Genomic DNA, 17,900 nt, shown 5'->3' with positions numbered 1-17,900 from the left:
TTCTGCTACTAGCCACCTGCATGACTTTGGGCAAGGAACCCAATCCTTCGAGGGATCTTTCATATGTTTAAAATAAGGAGTTGGACTTCACTGGTGGTGAAGTGGTTAAGAATCCGCCTGCCCATGCTGGGGACACGGGTTCGAGCCCTGGTCTGGGAAGATCCCACATGCCGCGGAGCAACCAAGTCTGTGCACCACGACTACTGAGCCTGTGCTCTAGAGCCTGCAAGCCACAACTACTGAAGCCTGCGTGCCTAGAGCCCGTGCTCTGCAACAAGAGAAGCCACCGCAATGAGAAGCACGCGCACCACAACAAAGAGTATCCCCCGCTCGCTACAACTAGAGAAAGCCTGCGTGCAGCAACCAAGACCCAACACAGCCATAAATAAATAAATAAATAAATAAATAAATAAAAATAAAATAAGGAGTTGCACATGGCGTGTTACAAAGCACCTTTGGTTTTCAAACTCTGTGGTACGCATGCAGAGTAAAACAGAAACAATTTAAATATTTTCCCTGTTTTGGTTATAAATAATTCTATATGGCACATTCAATATGGCAGAATTAGTCTACAGACAACCACAGAGACAGATTTATGAAGGCCCCACAATACGAATGATTACTACTTTATTTTAACTTCTCTGTGCCTCAGTCACCTCATATGTAAAGGAAATAATAGCACCAACCTCATTAAGCGACTTAATATATAAATACTATGTACGACAGCGCCTGGCACATTGTAAGTACTTTGTAAGTGTTGACTAGTGTTATTGTAATCTACATTGGTGGAATATCCACTGCCCGCTGACTCTCCTCATCCTGCTGTCATTCCCGGAAATACTCACAGAGCCCCCGCCTTGCAGCACAGCCACCACTGGAGCTCCTGGAGTTCCCACCAGAAACCCATCCACTAACTGCAAAGTGCCCCTGCCAACCCCATGACACTGCAGGTACTGTTCCCGTGGTCTCCACAGCTGAGGCCGTGATGGTACAGATGCCAGAGAAGGCTCTCCTTCCCCTCCCTTCCCCCTCCCTCCACTCATAACTGTCTCTGAAGACACCAAGGCCACAGTCCCTGCTGGACACCATGGAATGAAGGCCCCCACTGCATCACAGAGGGTCCAGGGTGTGTGAGCTGGGACAGTGCAGGAAGCTGGAGGAGGAATCTGTGCTTGTGTGCTTGCTGAAACCATGGTAAAAAGGAGAAGGTAGGGTGATTTTAGCCACGTGCCATGATAGAGACGTGTTTATTCCTATGAGCCCGAGTTTCATGACAGAATTCAGTCTCCACCAAGAAAGTCATTTTTTATTATAAATAACAAGGCTTTTGTTGTCCAACTCGAAAATCTACCACCATAACATGAAAATGACTTACAAACGGAAAACACGTCCTGTTCACTAATCAGGGACTGCCTGTGTTGCATGGTTTTAGTCAAACTGATATCCTAATAGAAGTGACAGCATATTTTAAGTAATACTATTATTCCACCATATTAAATATGTGAAAATATTAAAGCGAGTAATAGGTCTGATTTAAGGAGTAAATACATATCTAAATTTATTTTTGGCAAAATATAGCTTGCAGCTCCAAAAAATAAGTGTATCAAAACTTTTTACTCTGGGCTTCAGTTACAGTGAAATACACATGAAGTGTAACTTACACAGGCAGACATTCAAATTACATTATCCTAACTCAAGAAAAAAACTATTTTAATTTTAAGAGACAATGATTGTTCTCCTAACTTGTAAGACTGGAACATACTACATCACCAACTCTGAGAGTTTTTCCATGGATATATGTGCACATATTTTTATATTTAAAAATATCACTTAAAATATGAAATCGTACATTTGTTGCACATTACACTTATTTAACTTTCTTGTTAACATTAAAGTCAGCTTAAATAAAATTAAAATGAGTCCCTCAAGGTTAAATTTAAAAGTATAATGCATTATGTGAGATTATTTGATTAGTTTTAAAAGCGGATACTTACTATTAGAAGCCAGAATTCCAAATATCATAGTAGCGTTTCTTCTCACAATTTTGTCTTTGTGGTTGAGCAGCTTAGTTAACGGTTCCACAGCTCCAAGTTCAAGGAGGGTTGCTTTATTTTCTTCACCTGACATCACAGGTAAAATAAAATCAGACATGGATAGCAATCTCATCAAAGTTCTTCTTTGTGTCATTCCAATTTCTTATTTGCCATTTGTCTTTCACATTCCTCTGCTTCCACACGTATTTCTCTCAGAATAAACCTTAGAGCTCAGGTATCCTGGACTTGCTACTCTCCCTTTCCTGGATGTTTACAAAGCTGGCTTCCTCATTTGGTTCTTAGCTCACACTGAACCTCCTGAGGGATCTCTTCTGATCACCCTACCTAATGTCATCACTACATCCCAGTCTTTCTGATCTCTCTTTATCCTGCTTTATTTCCTTCATACCACTCAGCGATCTCCGTGCATTGTTCGCTTATACCCGTTACTTAACTTTCCATGAAGACAGATACCCTTTCTGTTCTATTCTCTTATAACCTCATGCCTAACACAGTGCCAGGCATGTAATGGGCACTCAATAATACTTACTTGCATAATTAATTATAAAAATTAACACACAGAGTCCCCACTTCAAATTCAAGTGTGGTGGAGTTTAGGGTGCTCATTTTTCACCCAGTGGGTTTGCCTGCAGCCAGCATGGAGGCACACACACAAAGTGGAGCCACCGGGGTTACTGGGATTCCTTAGCTGTGGCAAGAAGCCCCAGAACCAGAAGGTCAGTGAAGGCCAGCATCTGGCCTAACTGTAAAAGCAGTTTATCCCTACCCCAATAAGTGGGATATCATTCTGCAAAGTCTGGAATAATATTTAGGTCCTGATTAATTTCAGCTTTTCAGTTTCACCAGCTATGAAAATGCATATTTCATTTTCAATATTAATTGAGTAAAATAAAGTCTTTTACACTTTTTTGCCTCAGTTTTCATATAAAATTAAAATATTTTATACTTGAAGTTATAGGTTCATTCTGATAACTCAGTTCTCTGAACACAGACTGTACCTTCCTATAGCTTGTGGAACTGCCCTGTATCTAAATGGTTAAATCTGTCACTTGATAAGAATATGCTGAAATATGCATTATTGACTATTACAAACATCCTTCTCAAACCTTCCATGATGTTTGTATTTTATTGGGGTTCTAAAAGTGAATTTCTTAGATGAAAATATTTTGTCAAATAAATTTTTTTTTTTTTTTTTTTTTTTTTTTTTGCTGTGCCACGCATCATGTGGGATCTTAGTTCCCTGATCAGGGATGGAACCCTCACCCCCTACATTGGAAGAACAGAGTCTTAACCACTGGACCACCAGGGAAGTCCCAAATAAATTTTAATTTAAAGGATAAATTTTAGGATACTTAAATAAATGGTGGCTTCATAGAATCAATAGAGAAATATTCCATCTTTTTCAATTTTCTAAAAGAGTTTGTGTATAATTGGTGTTATTTCTTCCATAAGTGTATGGCAGAGTTCAGCAGTGAAAACATCTGGACCTAAAGTTTTCTTTGTGAGATTTTTAAATTACAGATTTCCATTTCTGTAATAGATAAGGGGTTATTCAGACTATCTATTTTTCTTTAATGAGCTTCGAGAGTTTGTGTCTTAAAATGAATTTGCCCAATTCATCTAAGTTGTAGAATTTATTGGCATTAAATTGTTCATAACATTTAGATTATCCTTTTAATATCTATAGGAGCTATAGTGATGCTCTCATTCCTCATATCAATAATTTGTCTTCTCTCTTTTTATTTATCAATCTGGCTAGACATTTTCATTTCACTGCTTTTGTCCACTGTTCTTCTGTTTTCTGTTTCATTGATTTTTGCTCAGGTATATATTATATCCTTATTACTAATGCCTGGGTTTAATTAGCTCTTATTTTTCTATTTTCTTAAAGTGGAAGCTCAGGTCATTGATTTGAGAGACGTTCTTGTTTTCTAACAGGCACTTGGTGCAATAAATTTCTCTCTAAATACTCTTTTAGTAGCATCCTACAAATTTTTGTATGTTGTGTTTTCATTTTTAATTCGAATTTTCCTTTTGATCTCTACTTTCACTCACAGGTTATTTATTAATTATTATTTTTAAACTATTTATTTATTTATTTTTGGCTGTGTTGTGTCTTCGTTGCTGCACGCGGGCTTCCTCTAGTTGCGGTGAGCGGGGTTTACTCTTCATTGCAGTGCACGGGCTTCTCATTGCGGTGGCTTCTCTTGTTGTGGAGCACGGGCTCTAGGCGTGCGGGCTTCAGTAGTTGCAGCATGTGGGCTCAGTAGTTGTGGCTCACGGGCTCTAGAGCACAGGCTCAGTAGTTGTGGCACACAGGCTTAGTTGCTCCACAGCATGTGGGATCTTCCCGGACCAGGGATCGAACCTGTGTCCCCTGCATTGGCAGGCGGATTCTCAACCACTGCGCCACCATGGAAGCGTCTACTCACAGGTTATTTAGAAGTTTGTTATTTGCTTTCCGACTATTTAGTGATTGTCCAGAGTTCTTTGTGTTATTGATTTTTAATTTAATTCCAATGTGGAATAGCATATATTTTGTATGACTGGAATTCTTTTAAATTTATTAGGCTTGTTTTATGGCCCAGAATATAATCCATTTTGATAAATGTCCTGTATGCACTTGAAAAGAATGTATACTCTGCTGTTCTTGGAGTGTTCTATAAATATAAATCAGGTTAAATTAATTTATATTGCTGTTCAAATCTTCTATATCCTTACAGATTTACTGTCTACTGGTTCTTTCATTTATTGAGAGAAGAGTATCAAAATCCTCAGCTATAATTGTAGATGTCTATTTCTCCTTGCATTTCTAGCTTCATGTAATCTGAAAGTCTGATATTAAGTACATTAATTGTTTAGGATTTTTCATAGCATCTTGATTAATTGACCCCTTTATTATTATTATTATTATAAAATGGCCATGTTTTCCTCTGGTACCACTCTTTTTTTGTATATTTTTGTGATATTAATATAGCTACTTCAGCTTTCTTTTGATTAGTGCTAGCATAGGATATCGTTTTTCATCCTTTTACTTTCAAGTTATTTGTGTCATTGTATTCTAAGTGCATTTCTTGAAGGCATCATGCAGTTTGGTCTTGCTTTTTTTCTAATAAAACACTCTCTCCCTGTAAATTGATGAATCCAGACCATTTACATTTAATTTGATTATTGATATGGTTAGGTTTAAATATACCATCTTGTTACTTACTTCTTATGTGTTTCATTATTGTTTTTCTTTTCTTCATTTCTGCCCTCTTGGTATGAATTGAATTTTTTATGATTCCATTTTGTTCCTTTGTTGGCTTATTTGATATCATTGCTTTGTTATTTTTGTGGTTGCATTAGGGTCTGTAGTGTATGTCCTAGCACAGTCTCCTTTCAAGTGGTAGTATGCTACTTCACATATAGTACACTTACAATAGTATACTTCCATTTTTCACCTTTCTACCTTGGTTCTGTTGTCATATATCTTACTTTTACATGTTTCAGACGGCACAATATATGATTATTAGTTTTGTTTAAAATAACCAATTTGCTTTTTAAGTGATTTAAATAATAAGCAAAAAAAACCTTATATGTTACCATTTCTAGTGTTCTATATTTATTCTTTTGTGTAGATCCATATTTCCATCTGGTGCCATTTTCTTTCTGCCTGAAGGACCTACTTAATATAATTAGTAGTGTGGGTCTGCTTGCAATGAACTATTTCAGTTTTTGAATGTTTGAAAAAGACTTTATTTCACTTATGTTTTCGAAAGATATTTTTGAAGGGTGTAGAAATCCAGGTTGAAGGTTTTGGGGTTTTTTCCGGTACTTTTTTTTTTTTTTAACTTTTACTGTAATATAGTTGATTTACAATGTTGTGTTAGTTTCAGGTGCACAGAAAAGTGATTCAGTTTAAAGATAGTGCTCCACTGACTTCTTGCTTGCATCATTTGTGATAATAAATCTGTTGTCATCCTTATTTTTGTCCCCCTGAATGTAACATTTTTCCCTCTGGATGCTTTTAAGATTTCCTCTTTATCAGTCTTTTCAAGAAATTTGATTATAATGTGCCTTGGTGTAGTTTTCTTCATGTTCATTGTGCTTCAGTTTCGTTAAGCTTCTTGGATCTGGGGGCTTAGAGTTTTCATCAAATTGGGGGAAATTTTAACCATTATTTTTTCAAATACTTATTCTGTTCCTCACTCCTTTATTCAGAGACTCAAGTTACACATACATTGGGTCAGTTTTGATTTAAAAATTGAATTATATCCTCATTATGCATTGTATTTTCCTGCTTTTTGTCACACCTGGTAATTTTTTTACTGGGTGCCAGACATAGTGAATTTTACCTAGTTGGGCAATGGATATTGTTGTTACCTTGAAATTTGTTCTGGGACACAGTTATCTGGAGAAAGCTTGATCCTTTCAGGTTTGCTTTTAAAATATTTATTTGATAGTACTAGAACAGGGCTCAATCTAGGCCTAATTATTTCTAACTATTGAGGCAAGACCCTTCTGTGTACTTGCAGAATTCTCCATGAATCTTGAGGTTTTGCAGTCTGGCTGTTGCGAACAGGCACTACTTCTGACCCTGTGTGAGCACTAGGCACTGTTACCTCTAATCCTTTTGGGGGCTTTGTCTGACTTCAAGTAGTCCCCACACATATACATGTGGATCAAGCTGAACACTTGAGTGGGACCCTTTACAAACCTCCTGAGTTCTCTCTCTGTGCAACTCTTTCCTGTCTGTTACTCTGTCCTGAAAATTTGTTGCCTTCATCTTCCTGGATTTTCAGGTCTATCGTCTCAACTCAGAGGGTCCACCAGGCTCTGCACAGGTTACCCCTTCCTGGGCTATGGCCTGGAAACTCTCTGAAATCAATAGGCTGGGGCAATCAGAGGGCTAATTTCCTTTGTTTCCTGTTTCTCAATGGTCGCTGTCCTTCATGGTCTGATATTCAATGTGTTGCCAACTCCTATTTCATATATTTTTCTGTTTTCTTACTTGTTCTGGTAAGGAGGGTAAATCTGGCCCCTTACTTCATCTTGGCAAGAAGGCAAAGTCCCATCATTTAACTTAAGAAAACATTTCAGAAAATACTGCTAGTACTGAACATCAGACTTACAATATAAAAAGAGATGACATGTGATGACGCTGTGCTATAGATACATGATCCAATGTCTCCCTGAAAATTGACCCAGTATTCTACACAATCTACTCATGAACCATACCTTCCAGAACCATTCTGGTTTTTATCAGAATTCCCAATGATGACTAGAGTGAGGTGATGGTGATGACTAGCCAGGTGAGTATTTTACCATTTGCTAATTGAATGATTTGTTGTTCTCTCATATAAGTCCCCCAAACAATGTTTTAATGTACCATTCCTTTAAAATCAAATTGCTCCCATTTTAGTTTAAAAAGGTTTTGTTAAAAATACCAAGCTAGGGCTTCCCTGGTGGCACAGTGGTTGAGAGTCCGCCTGCTGATGCAGGGGACGCAGGTTCGTGCCCCGGTCCGGGAAGATCCCACATGCTGCGGAGTGGCTGGGCCCGTGAGCCATGGCCGCTGAGCCTGCGCGTCCGGAGCCTGTGCTCCACAACGGGAGAGGCCACAACAGTGAGAGGCCCACGTACCGCAAAAAAAAAAAAAAAAAACCAAGCTACACTAAACTCTTCAAATATTTCCAATTTCAGTGTTACACAGTATAATAAAAGTCTGATTTTATCACCACTTGGAATGAACTAAAATGTGACTGTCTCTTATGTTTGTAAATCCTCTATGAACAAGTCTTTCAATAGAATCTAATTTGTAACATTTACAACATTTTAGTAAACTTTATATTTTACAACAGTTTTAGTTTTACAGAAAAATTTCAAAGATAATACAGATATTTCCCATGTGTCCCACACCCAGTTTCCCCTGTTATTTTACATTTTACATTAGTAGGGACATTTGATGCAATTAATGAACCAATAATGATATGTTATTACTAATGAAATTCCACAGTTTATTCAGATTTCCTTACTGTTAGTTTTTCTTTTTCTGTTCCAGCATCCTATCCAGGATCCCCCATGACATTTAGTCATTGTGTGTCCTTAGCTCCTGTTGGCTGTGAGAGTTTCTCAGACTTTCCTTGTTTTTGATAGCTATGACAGTTTTGAGAGTACTGGTTAGGTAACTGGAGGATGTCCCTGAATTGGAATTTGTTTTATTTTTTAAAAAAATCATATTTAGACTGGGGCTGTAGGTTTGGGGGAAAATAACATAGAAGTGCCATTTTCATTATGTCATGTCAAGGGCATTTATTATCAAATGACTTATCTCTGTTGATGTTGATTTTGATCACCTGGCAGAGGTAGTGTTTATCAGGTTTCTCTGCTGCAAACTTACTCTTTTCCCCCTGTGTCCATCTTGCACTCTTTGGAAAGATGTCACTATGCACAGCCCCTAAAGAATAGAAGTTGCATCCCACCTCCTCAAGGGCAGGGTATCTGCATAAATTGGGATACTTCTGCATTGGAGATTTGTCTTTTCTCTCCCATTTATTTACTTATTCAATCATTTATTTGTCTGTATAGACATGGATATTTATTTTCTTCTTTAATATAAATTATAGAGCTATAAATCTAATACTCTGTTTATTTTGTTGCTCAAATTATTCCAGCTTTGATCCTTAGGAGCTCTTTCAGCTCCTGTGACATTTACAATTTTTTAAACTGCAATAAAGCCTTCAAAATGGCTCTTCTACCCGTTGACTAAATTGCTCCTTAAGACTGGGTTAGGCACATAGGGAGATATATTACTTTCAGGTGATGCATTAAATGATATTCTGATTGTCTGAAAGAATTCATCAGACAGGAAGTAAGTTAAAGACTGGGGAGAAAAGTGCCCATTATGTAGCAAATATTTTTAAGAAATTAATGAAATAGAAAGATAAACTGAAAAAAATCCAAACCTTTTAAAGCAAATCTATAAATGGCTTCACATGCTTTAGCCAAAATTTCTTCTTCTGGAGAATTAAGCATTAACACCACGGTTGCTGCTTTTTTGCTTTCAATTGTTAATGGATCAAACTGAAATTCAAAGAGAAAAATATCAGAGCCACATACAAGCTTTAAAAGCACATAAAACATGAGTGGTGTCTTGAAACTTAAAGAGAACATAATCTTACAAAAAGGATGTGGTCACTGCCCACAAAGTGCACTGTAAAATTTTTATTTAAAAACCATCACAGTTGTCAACATTGGCGGCTTTGGAATTCCTAGAGTATGGAGGGAAGAGCAAAGTATTTTGGAATCCGGCAGGTGTAGTCTCTCATTTTAGCCATGGGGAACCAAACTAGTTACTTAAGCTGTTAGAATTTCAGTTTCCTTCTCTGAATAATGGGTATAATAATACCTATTGCAAAGGATTAAGGAGTGGATTAGAGATCATGTATGTAAAGCACTTAGCACATTGTCTGGCACATAATAGATGCTCATTAAATAACATATATGAGTATAATTCTTAGCCAATACACAAGAATCCTTGAGAACCTGTATGTATTAGATGCCCTGACAGTCCCAGTGATCAGTACTTGCTTTCTAACCACTACACCCTCTCTTGAAAAGCAGGAATTACATATGTGAAACAACTAAAAAGCAAAAGATGACAGCATATCACAAAATGTAAAACTGGATAAAATCTGGAACAGGGGAAAAGGTAATATAGTAAAAAGAAAAAGTATAGGACTCTAAGAAGTCCTGTATCTTGCTGTGAGATCTTTAGAATTCATGTGGAGCTGAAATGAACAATAACAAATGCATGACCCCCATGGGTTTTGTTTGGTCAAGGAGAAAACAAATTATTACACTATTTTTCTTCCATTTCCAGAGACCATGGAGGAGGAGGTTCTGCTTATGTTAAAGGAAAGAAAATTGAATTTCAAAGCTTTACCTGGTTCTTTGTGTTGGCCCTTTCTAAATGGACATCTTAATGTGTTTTGAGATATAGCAAAAATTGATGTTCAGTTTTGGGTAGAGGATGGAGAGATAGATTATTCTGAATAAGGAGATATAACTGTGTGAGGTTAAAAGAGTGAAGATAGAGAAGATGGCAGAAAGCAATGACCCGAAAGGACGTGGCTGGGATAAAAATACCTCTTGGAGGGAAAATGGCTGTTGGATTTTAGGACAGCATTATCTAACATCCAAATTGAAGCTGTTGTTTGTGCATATCTAGCTGTACTAGAAGCTGAAAGAGTTATCAAAGCCTCAAGCCTCTTAGACTCTTTGGGAGACAAATCTTCAGTAAAAGTCTGCCATATGCACCAGGCTTGTGTCACTTACGGGTTCCAGTGACATGAACCAGTGAGAAAAAATGGCCTCTAGAAGAGCCTAGAGCAATGGCTAGGATGCTGTCTGCAACGCTGACCAGAAGAGCATAAGGGCCTGGAAATACAGAGAAATTTTAAGGAAGAACTTTTAAAAGTACCCGGTGATTGAGGCTTGAGAAACATCTTAGATAGGCATTAAAGGGTAGCCCCAGAATGCCAGAGCACTTGGAGTCATCACTAGCTCACTAACCACATCTTTTTTAATCTGAAAAATTAGGGAGTTGAATTATATCTCCAGATCTCTTCTAGATGTAAAATTCTAGGATACTATGAAGTGCAAAAACATATGGCAGAGACAATAAATGTTGTGATGCAGAAGGGGGAATTAATTTGAACTGGGATAAATGGAGAAAGGTCCGCGGTGGTGGTAGAATTTTAGATGTGATTTGAAGAATGGATACAAATGGGGTAGGCTGAGATAAGGAGGAAGGATATTCAAATGCGGAAAATGACACCAGGAAGGTTTAAAATGGGAATGAATGCTGCATTTATGGTGGATAAAATAGGAGTTTGACTGAATAGAAGATATGTAATAGGAAGCAGAAATATTACCAAAAAATAAGGAAAGATGAGGCCTCAGCAAGTGACCTAGACCTTCCCTTCACCAGCCCTCTGTTGAGGATAATCAACAAAGTTCAGAGGAAAGGATTGTGACTCTAGAAATTTATACCTTGCTAAGTTATCATTCATACATGAAAAAGACATGTTCAGGCATTCACAAACTCAACAAGTATATCAACTGTACACGTAAACAAATTACTTGGCAAATACTTAAGGCAAGATTGGGGAGGACAAAATATAAACACAGTAGTGGTGGATCAATAAATTGATAAAATGATATTTAAACTGGATGATAATGATGGTCTGAATCACAGTGTAATTCTTAAGAAGGGATTTCTGAAGTAATGACGACATAATAAGGAAAAAAAGTTAATGATTTGGAATTAAAATTCTAGATTTTTTCAACAAAACTCAGGTAGAATTTCATTGATCTTATCATTACCTGAATTACATTATTTGTTAATTGACTGTTTCTGCCGCTAGAATGTAAGTTGCCTTGAGGCCTGATCTGTATGCCCAGGATGTAAAGGAATACTTGCATATGGTATGTACTCAATATTTGTCCAGTAAATGAATGACTTTCTTCAGACAAAAGATTATGTTATTTCTGTATCTCCACTACCTAGAACAATACCCAATATATGGAAATCCTCAAGAAATGTCTATAAAGGAATATATTAAAGTGCCTCTGGAAACTTCTTTTTTTATACTTGTGGCCTTGAAGTGCCTTAACTGTTGTACTGTCTGTTGATGCCAGAAAAGAAGATTCCAAATCTGAGGTTCACGGAGCCATCAGTGGGCTCCAGGGACAGCTTGTCTCTCTGAAATTGTGTGCAGAACTTTTGGTGTGCATTCTACAGGGAGAGAGTCCACAGTCACCATCCTACCCTTGTAAGGCCCCCAACCCACCACCAAACCCTTGAGAATCAAAGCCTTAGATCACCTTTTCCACTTAAGCCAGTTTCCCTAGCATCCTGGCTGGTTACCTTTCCTTCCATTTTAGAACTTCCACTTCAGAGACTTCTGATATTTCAGTATTTTTAAAGCTGATTTTACTAGCACGTGAATGAAAAAACTATGTTGAAGCATAGATTTGTCGTGATCTCCACAGAATGGCTACAATTCTCAAAGGAGCAGCGTAGGTGGAAATACATTTAAATATCTTTTAATGCTCCTTCAGTGGTTCAGAAAACGCTTCAGTATTTTGCCATATCTTCTGGTCATCCTTAAGAAAAAAGGTGATGGGGGTACAAGAAGCTTAAGAGGAAGTTTGAGACCGTGAGAGTTACCACTGTAAGGGCTGTCAAAGGAGGAGAAATACCAGTGTTTGGCAGACAGTGGAGAAACTTGGCATGACATGTGTTTCTCCTACAGAGCCTGCGGCATTATAGTAATTTTTTATTAAAAAGGGCGCCAAGAATAAAATGATAGCTATAACAGAATGCCACATGACTAAATATATGATCCTGTGCTGTAATTACAGATTCCATCTGCTTTCCCATGAAGAACTCATAGTCAGTCACCAACAAGCTGGTTGTGAAATTATAATTTCGTGCTCTGTACTGAATAAATGATTAACTAAAATTATTTACAAAGAGAATGAAAGAAAGGGGAAGCGTTTTGGCTAAGCTTTGAGTTTTAAACCCAGTCAATTAGAGAAGCCATAGACTTGTAGAGATGCTTTTCTACCTCTATTAAGGAAATAAAGAGTATTTAGGATAAGGCTGCCCAACAGAACTGCAGCGATGAAATGTTCTGATCCTGCATTGTCCAATGTGGCAGGCACAAGCCCCATGTGGCTCCTGAGCACTTGAAGTGTAACTGATGAGACTGAGGAACTGAATTTTTCATTTTATTTTTTATTGTTGATTTTAATTAATACAATTTTAGTTATTTTAAATGTAAATAACCACATGTGGCCAGTGGCTACTGTATTAGACAGCACAAGTCTAAGGGAACATACAATTGTAAAGCTGAACTCAGTGAAAAGAGATGAATCATGAGAGTTGAGTGATTTTTATGCTGCCGGTAAGTGCAAATAAAAGGCTTTTTTGATTTCTGTTGGAATGTGTTTACCAAGTCAGTGGTCTCCGATCACGAGAAGCCAATTGCACAGGAAAAGGGAGACAGATAAACAGAAGGAAGTAGACTGCACCACTCGAGCATGGACTTTTAGTACAGACTCTCTAGACATCACTTAAAAGGGTAAAGGTTAAAATGAAAACCGCTAAAATGGCCTTTCATTTGCTTTACAACCTGAATCAAAATAGCAAATCTTGGGCCTCCCTGGTGGCGCAGTGGTTGAGAGTCCGCCTGCCGATGCAGGGGATACGGGTTCGTGCCCCGGTCTGGGAGGATCCCATATGCCGCGGAGCGGCTGGGCCCGTGAGCCATGGCCGCTGAGCCTGTGCATCCGGAGCCTGTGCTCCGCAACGGGAGAGGCCACAACAGTGAGAGGCCCGCGTACCACAAAAAAAAAAAAAAAAAAAAGCAAATCTTTAGAGCAAGGTGAGCAAGCCGATATTTATTCATACAGTTTTGTATATGTATGTTATTTATACATACATCTGTGATGAGGGAGAAAGATAGGAAAATAAAGTCCCTAAGAGGCTTCATTCCTAGAAAAAAGTCTATGGCAGTTTTGTCAGTCTATGACAGAGTTAAAGGTTGAGTTCTGAGGCTGATGAAAAGGGTCCAGAAAAACAAGACCCTGGGGACATCCCACTCTTCAGGGAACTGGGTTTGGTTGCCCAGGTGAGGGAGCAGTTTCCACTCTTGCCTGTTCCTCTGATTCAACACCCACCATGCTGGTTCCCTGTATGCACCTCAGAGGAAGGCGTTGACCCATTAACATAAATATTCAGTTGACTTGATACTTAACCACTAAGATTCCAAGGCCAAATCATAGTCTCTTGTGAGTTTAAATACTGTGGATTTACCCACTAAAGTTCAACTGTCTCTGAAACATAAGAGAATAAAATTGCCGTGCTCTTAAACTCGAAGACCTGACCGTGAATCGTGATGGCTGTGCTCTAGGCCTCTGGGAACTTCAGTGGCCGGATGGGCTTTCACAGCTGATACCCCTGCGTTCTTGGACAGTTCACACAAACTTCAACAGTTTTGTACAATGATGGACAGCACCCTCAACTACATCATTAATAATTACATTTACTAAGTTCTTATCTAATGCCTGGCACTGTTCTAAGCATCTTTTACTTCTCTAACCTTGCCCCACTGCTGTGAGTGGGTATGCGGGGGACATGATTACATCCTCACTGGGGCATACCGAGGTTAGGAGATTTGCCCCAGATCACAGATGGTGGATGATGAGGTGAGGATTCAGACTCTGACAGCATAACCCTGGAGCCCATACTCAGTTACCGAATATCACGCCTTGTACCAAACATTGCCTACTAACGCTGTTTCTGTTAATAATTCTTTCGTGCAATCAGTCCACAGAAGAAGTCTGCCTTTTGTTAAAGCATCACAAACAACCTTTCAGCCAGACTTGGAAATGAATTGGGAAAGCATAATATAGTTGTGTTGGTTATTCAAGCCATATCTTCCCCCCATTTAGGCATCTTCTTAGCTAGTGTTCTCCTTTATGAGAAGAAACGGAGAGCAATAAACCATAAATGCACACATCGGTATGTGCTTTGACAATGAGAATACTAACACAAGCAAAGGGAGCATTTTGTTCTAACCTTATCACCAACACTCTTTTTTTCTGTCCCCGTTACCCATTTTAACCAGTAGATGAAAAACTAATAAAAATAAAAATCTTTGGAAACAATGTTTTAGGAGATATATAAGAAGCAAATTGCCATGACTTGACACAGAAAAGTTTGTTTTCTCAAGCACTTATATATCCCTCTTTTACATCTGGTTTTTATTTCTGATTTGTACAACAAACCTTTCACAGACTTTGAAGAGGTATACCTCGGAACAAATTCCAAGTTCAGATAGTTTAAACTGTGCTATAGTATTTTGAAGTATTAGAATTTATAAGACAGAACAGCAGTTAGATACTTTAATACTACTCTGTCAGCTTTATGAACATAAAATCAGAGTAGGGGAAGGATGGAAGAGAGCAACGGTCACTGTTACACCTGCCTTTGGCTGCCCTCAAGACTGCTGTGACCCAAGGAAGCAAAAGCTAGATTTTTGTTAACTTGAGGATCGGAATTGTTTCTCAGTCCTTGATTGTGCTCCTCAAGGACTGGAGTACAGAGGACAACACCAGCAAGACATTATAAAAATATGGAGAGTGTATTAGACAAATATATCTATTGTTTAATAGTTCCTTAATTCTGATTTTAATCAGAAAGTGTTTGTCGTCAAGTACTGTGTTCATGACTCCACTTTCTGGTAGTCATAGGATGTCAATAATGCTATTTTGCAGCAAAAAGAAGGGTAATGCAAATAAGATGCAGTGAAAAATTAAGAGAATTTAGAACATTTTAGGGGTATGTCCAAAGGAGAGCAGCCAGACTGATGAACTATATCAGGAGACCACAGTGACCTTCTCTGCAAAGCTTTCCTAGACCTGGGCAGACAGGTCTTCTGTAGCCTCTGTTTCCAGCTGCATTGAAGGATCATACAGAAGTTATATAGGGGTGTGTGTGTGTGTGTGTGTGTGTGCATGTGTGTGTGTGTGTGTGTGTGTGTCTGTGTAGCAGAATCTAAAGAATTCGCAAGGCAACACATCTTATTTACTGAGTGTTTTCTATGTGCCAGGCACTGTGAACTTCATATACTCTCATTGTAATCGATAGAACAACCAAAATGACTTGGACATGACAATTCTCATTTAAGAGATTAAAAAAAAAAAAGCTGAAATAACTTGGCCAAATTTGGCAACTTCACCAGAATAACAGTTTATGAGAGGCAGAGCCGGGACAGAGGTCACGTTTGTAACCACAATGTTCCAGTGTTGTCAGGAAGGTTCCTGCACTCACCTCAGATTCTTTCAAACAGTAAAATCCTGCGAGTCTTTTGACCTTACACAGTTTTTTCCCATTCACATTTTATTTGAAGACAACCACACCAAATGTCTGTTTCAAAATAAGTTTTTAAATTGAAAATTGAGGACATTTTCTATTTTTAACCTAATCAGAAGTTCATAAACTTTAGAGACAAAAAAACCCTGCTTTAATTTTTTATCATAGCTTTTTTTTTGTAATTAGAATAGGTTCTGTATCTCCACTTTCTGTAGAACAACTACAGTTCAAGAATAGTAGTTTCTTATAAACTGATTAACTCAGTATCCCAGTAAGCATAGCAGAAACCAAAAATTGGTGAGTTTCCATTTTTTTCATATGGGTTCTTTTTCTTTTTTTTACATCTTTATTGGAGTATAATTGCTTTACAATGTTGTGTTAGTTTCTGCTGTACAAAAAGGTGAATCAGCATATGTATACATATATCCCCATATCCCCTCCCTCTTGCACCTCCCTCCCACCCTCCCTATCCCACCCCTCCTATCCCACCCCTCTAAGTGGTCACAAAGCACCGAGCTGATCTCCCTGTGCTATGCAGCTGCTTCCCACTAGCTATCTACCTTACGTTTGGTAGTGTTTATATGTCCATGCCGCTCTTTCGCTTTGTCCCAGCTTCCCCTTCCCCCACCCCGTGTCCTCAAGTCCATTCTCTACTTCTGCGTCTTTATTCCTGCCCTGCCACCAGGTTCATCAGTGCTATTTTTTTAGAGTCCATATATCTGTGTTAGCATACGGTATTTGTTATTCTCTTTCTGACTTACCTCACTCTGTATGACAGACTCTAGGTCCATCCACCTCACTACAAATAACTCAATTTCTTTCCTCTTTATATCATAGCTTTTTAATTCAAATATTGTGATCCTATTCCTATGCTATCAAATATTCAGTGACATCATTTTATCAAAATGGAATAATTTATCTAAGTTTTTATTATAAAACATTTTTGTTACTTCTATAATCACGACCGCTATGGAAATAAGTTTTTGTATGATCCATGCTTATTTACCATGATCACTTTAAATTATTTTACAACTTCTAAGATCACCTTGTCCCAAATGACAAACCTATTGGACATTGTTGAGCCCTGCTTTCAAAAGGGAGAGACAAGGTTTTGTGTTATGGGGAATGCATTATTCAAGCACTGGAAAGAGAAAAAGGTGATGAACACAGATTTTTCTCTCCATAGAATTGGAAAATACAGGACTTCTAATGTCCAAATAGTCATCTTAAGACAACCTCACATATATACCTAATAGCTATAGCATAACTTCCAGTCATTTTTTAAAATTCATTTGGATAATTAACATTAATGAGAGACTGGCAAATGTAAATTTAAAGTATTTGAAAGAATAAACCAAAACGATTTGTTCATTAACTAGGCTTATAAACATGCCATCCACATACTGGAAAAGCTAATAATTACTCTCTAATTGTGCTAATCAAGTAATGACAATGTTGTAAATGTTTGTTTACATAATGTTAGATTTCTCTGACTAATCTTATCATTAGTCAGACTTTGGACTTCTTCCACCGTGCACTGATGTATATACTGGTACATGCCAAACTGTTTCAACAGTTTATTTTTAAAACTGGTTGTTAACATGCTGCTAGTATTCAAATCAGAAACTTACCACATCCTTGGGAGGGGGCTCTGATTCCTTCTTTATCTTTTTATCCATTCTGGAAAAAGATGCCACAAATGTTTAAAATGTCATTTGTACATTGTATATGTACAAATCTCTCAGTTACCTGCATTCCTAGGAGGAGATGTACTTCGTCCTCTAAATTTTACCTAAAAAGAAACTAGGCAATACATGTAGCAATTATTGCACATATACAAATATGTTACCTGCATCCCAAACTTCACAATTTTAAAGGAACTTATTGATAAGATTGTTGGGCATTTGTCCTGGCTTCCA

General features: G+C 37.8%; 1 protein-coding gene across 2 annotated transcripts in view; it reads right to left on the bottom strand.

Annotated features, from left to right (window-relative positions):
- ARMC3 (armadillo repeat containing 3) overlaps nucleotides 1-17,660 on the bottom strand; it is a 92,053-nt gene extending 74,393 nt beyond the window's left edge. For both annotated transcript variants that reach the window (XM_060095450.1, XM_060095451.1), the window contains exons 1-3: nucleotides 17,613-17,660; nucleotides 9,002-9,119; nucleotides 1,995-2,120 (exon numbers count right to left, since the gene is read on the bottom strand). In XM_060095450.1, the coding sequence (XP_059951433.1) occupies nucleotides 1,995-2,120; nucleotides 9,002-9,119; nucleotides 17,613-17,660 (292 nt within the window). The remainder of the gene's footprint in view (nucleotides 1-1,994; nucleotides 2,121-9,001; nucleotides 9,120-17,612) is intronic.
- Between the last annotated feature and the right edge of the window lie 240 nt (nucleotides 17,661-17,900).

Source organism: Mesoplodon densirostris, chromosome 4 (genome assembly GCF_025265405.1).
Source record: "Mesoplodon densirostris isolate mMesDen1 chromosome 4, mMesDen1 primary haplotype, whole genome shotgun sequence".
Taxonomy (NCBI): Eukaryota; Metazoa; Chordata; class Mammalia; order Artiodactyla; family Ziphiidae; genus Mesoplodon; species Mesoplodon densirostris.
Note: the sequence above shows the minus strand (reverse complement) of the source record. Positions and strands in the feature narration are given on the sequence as shown.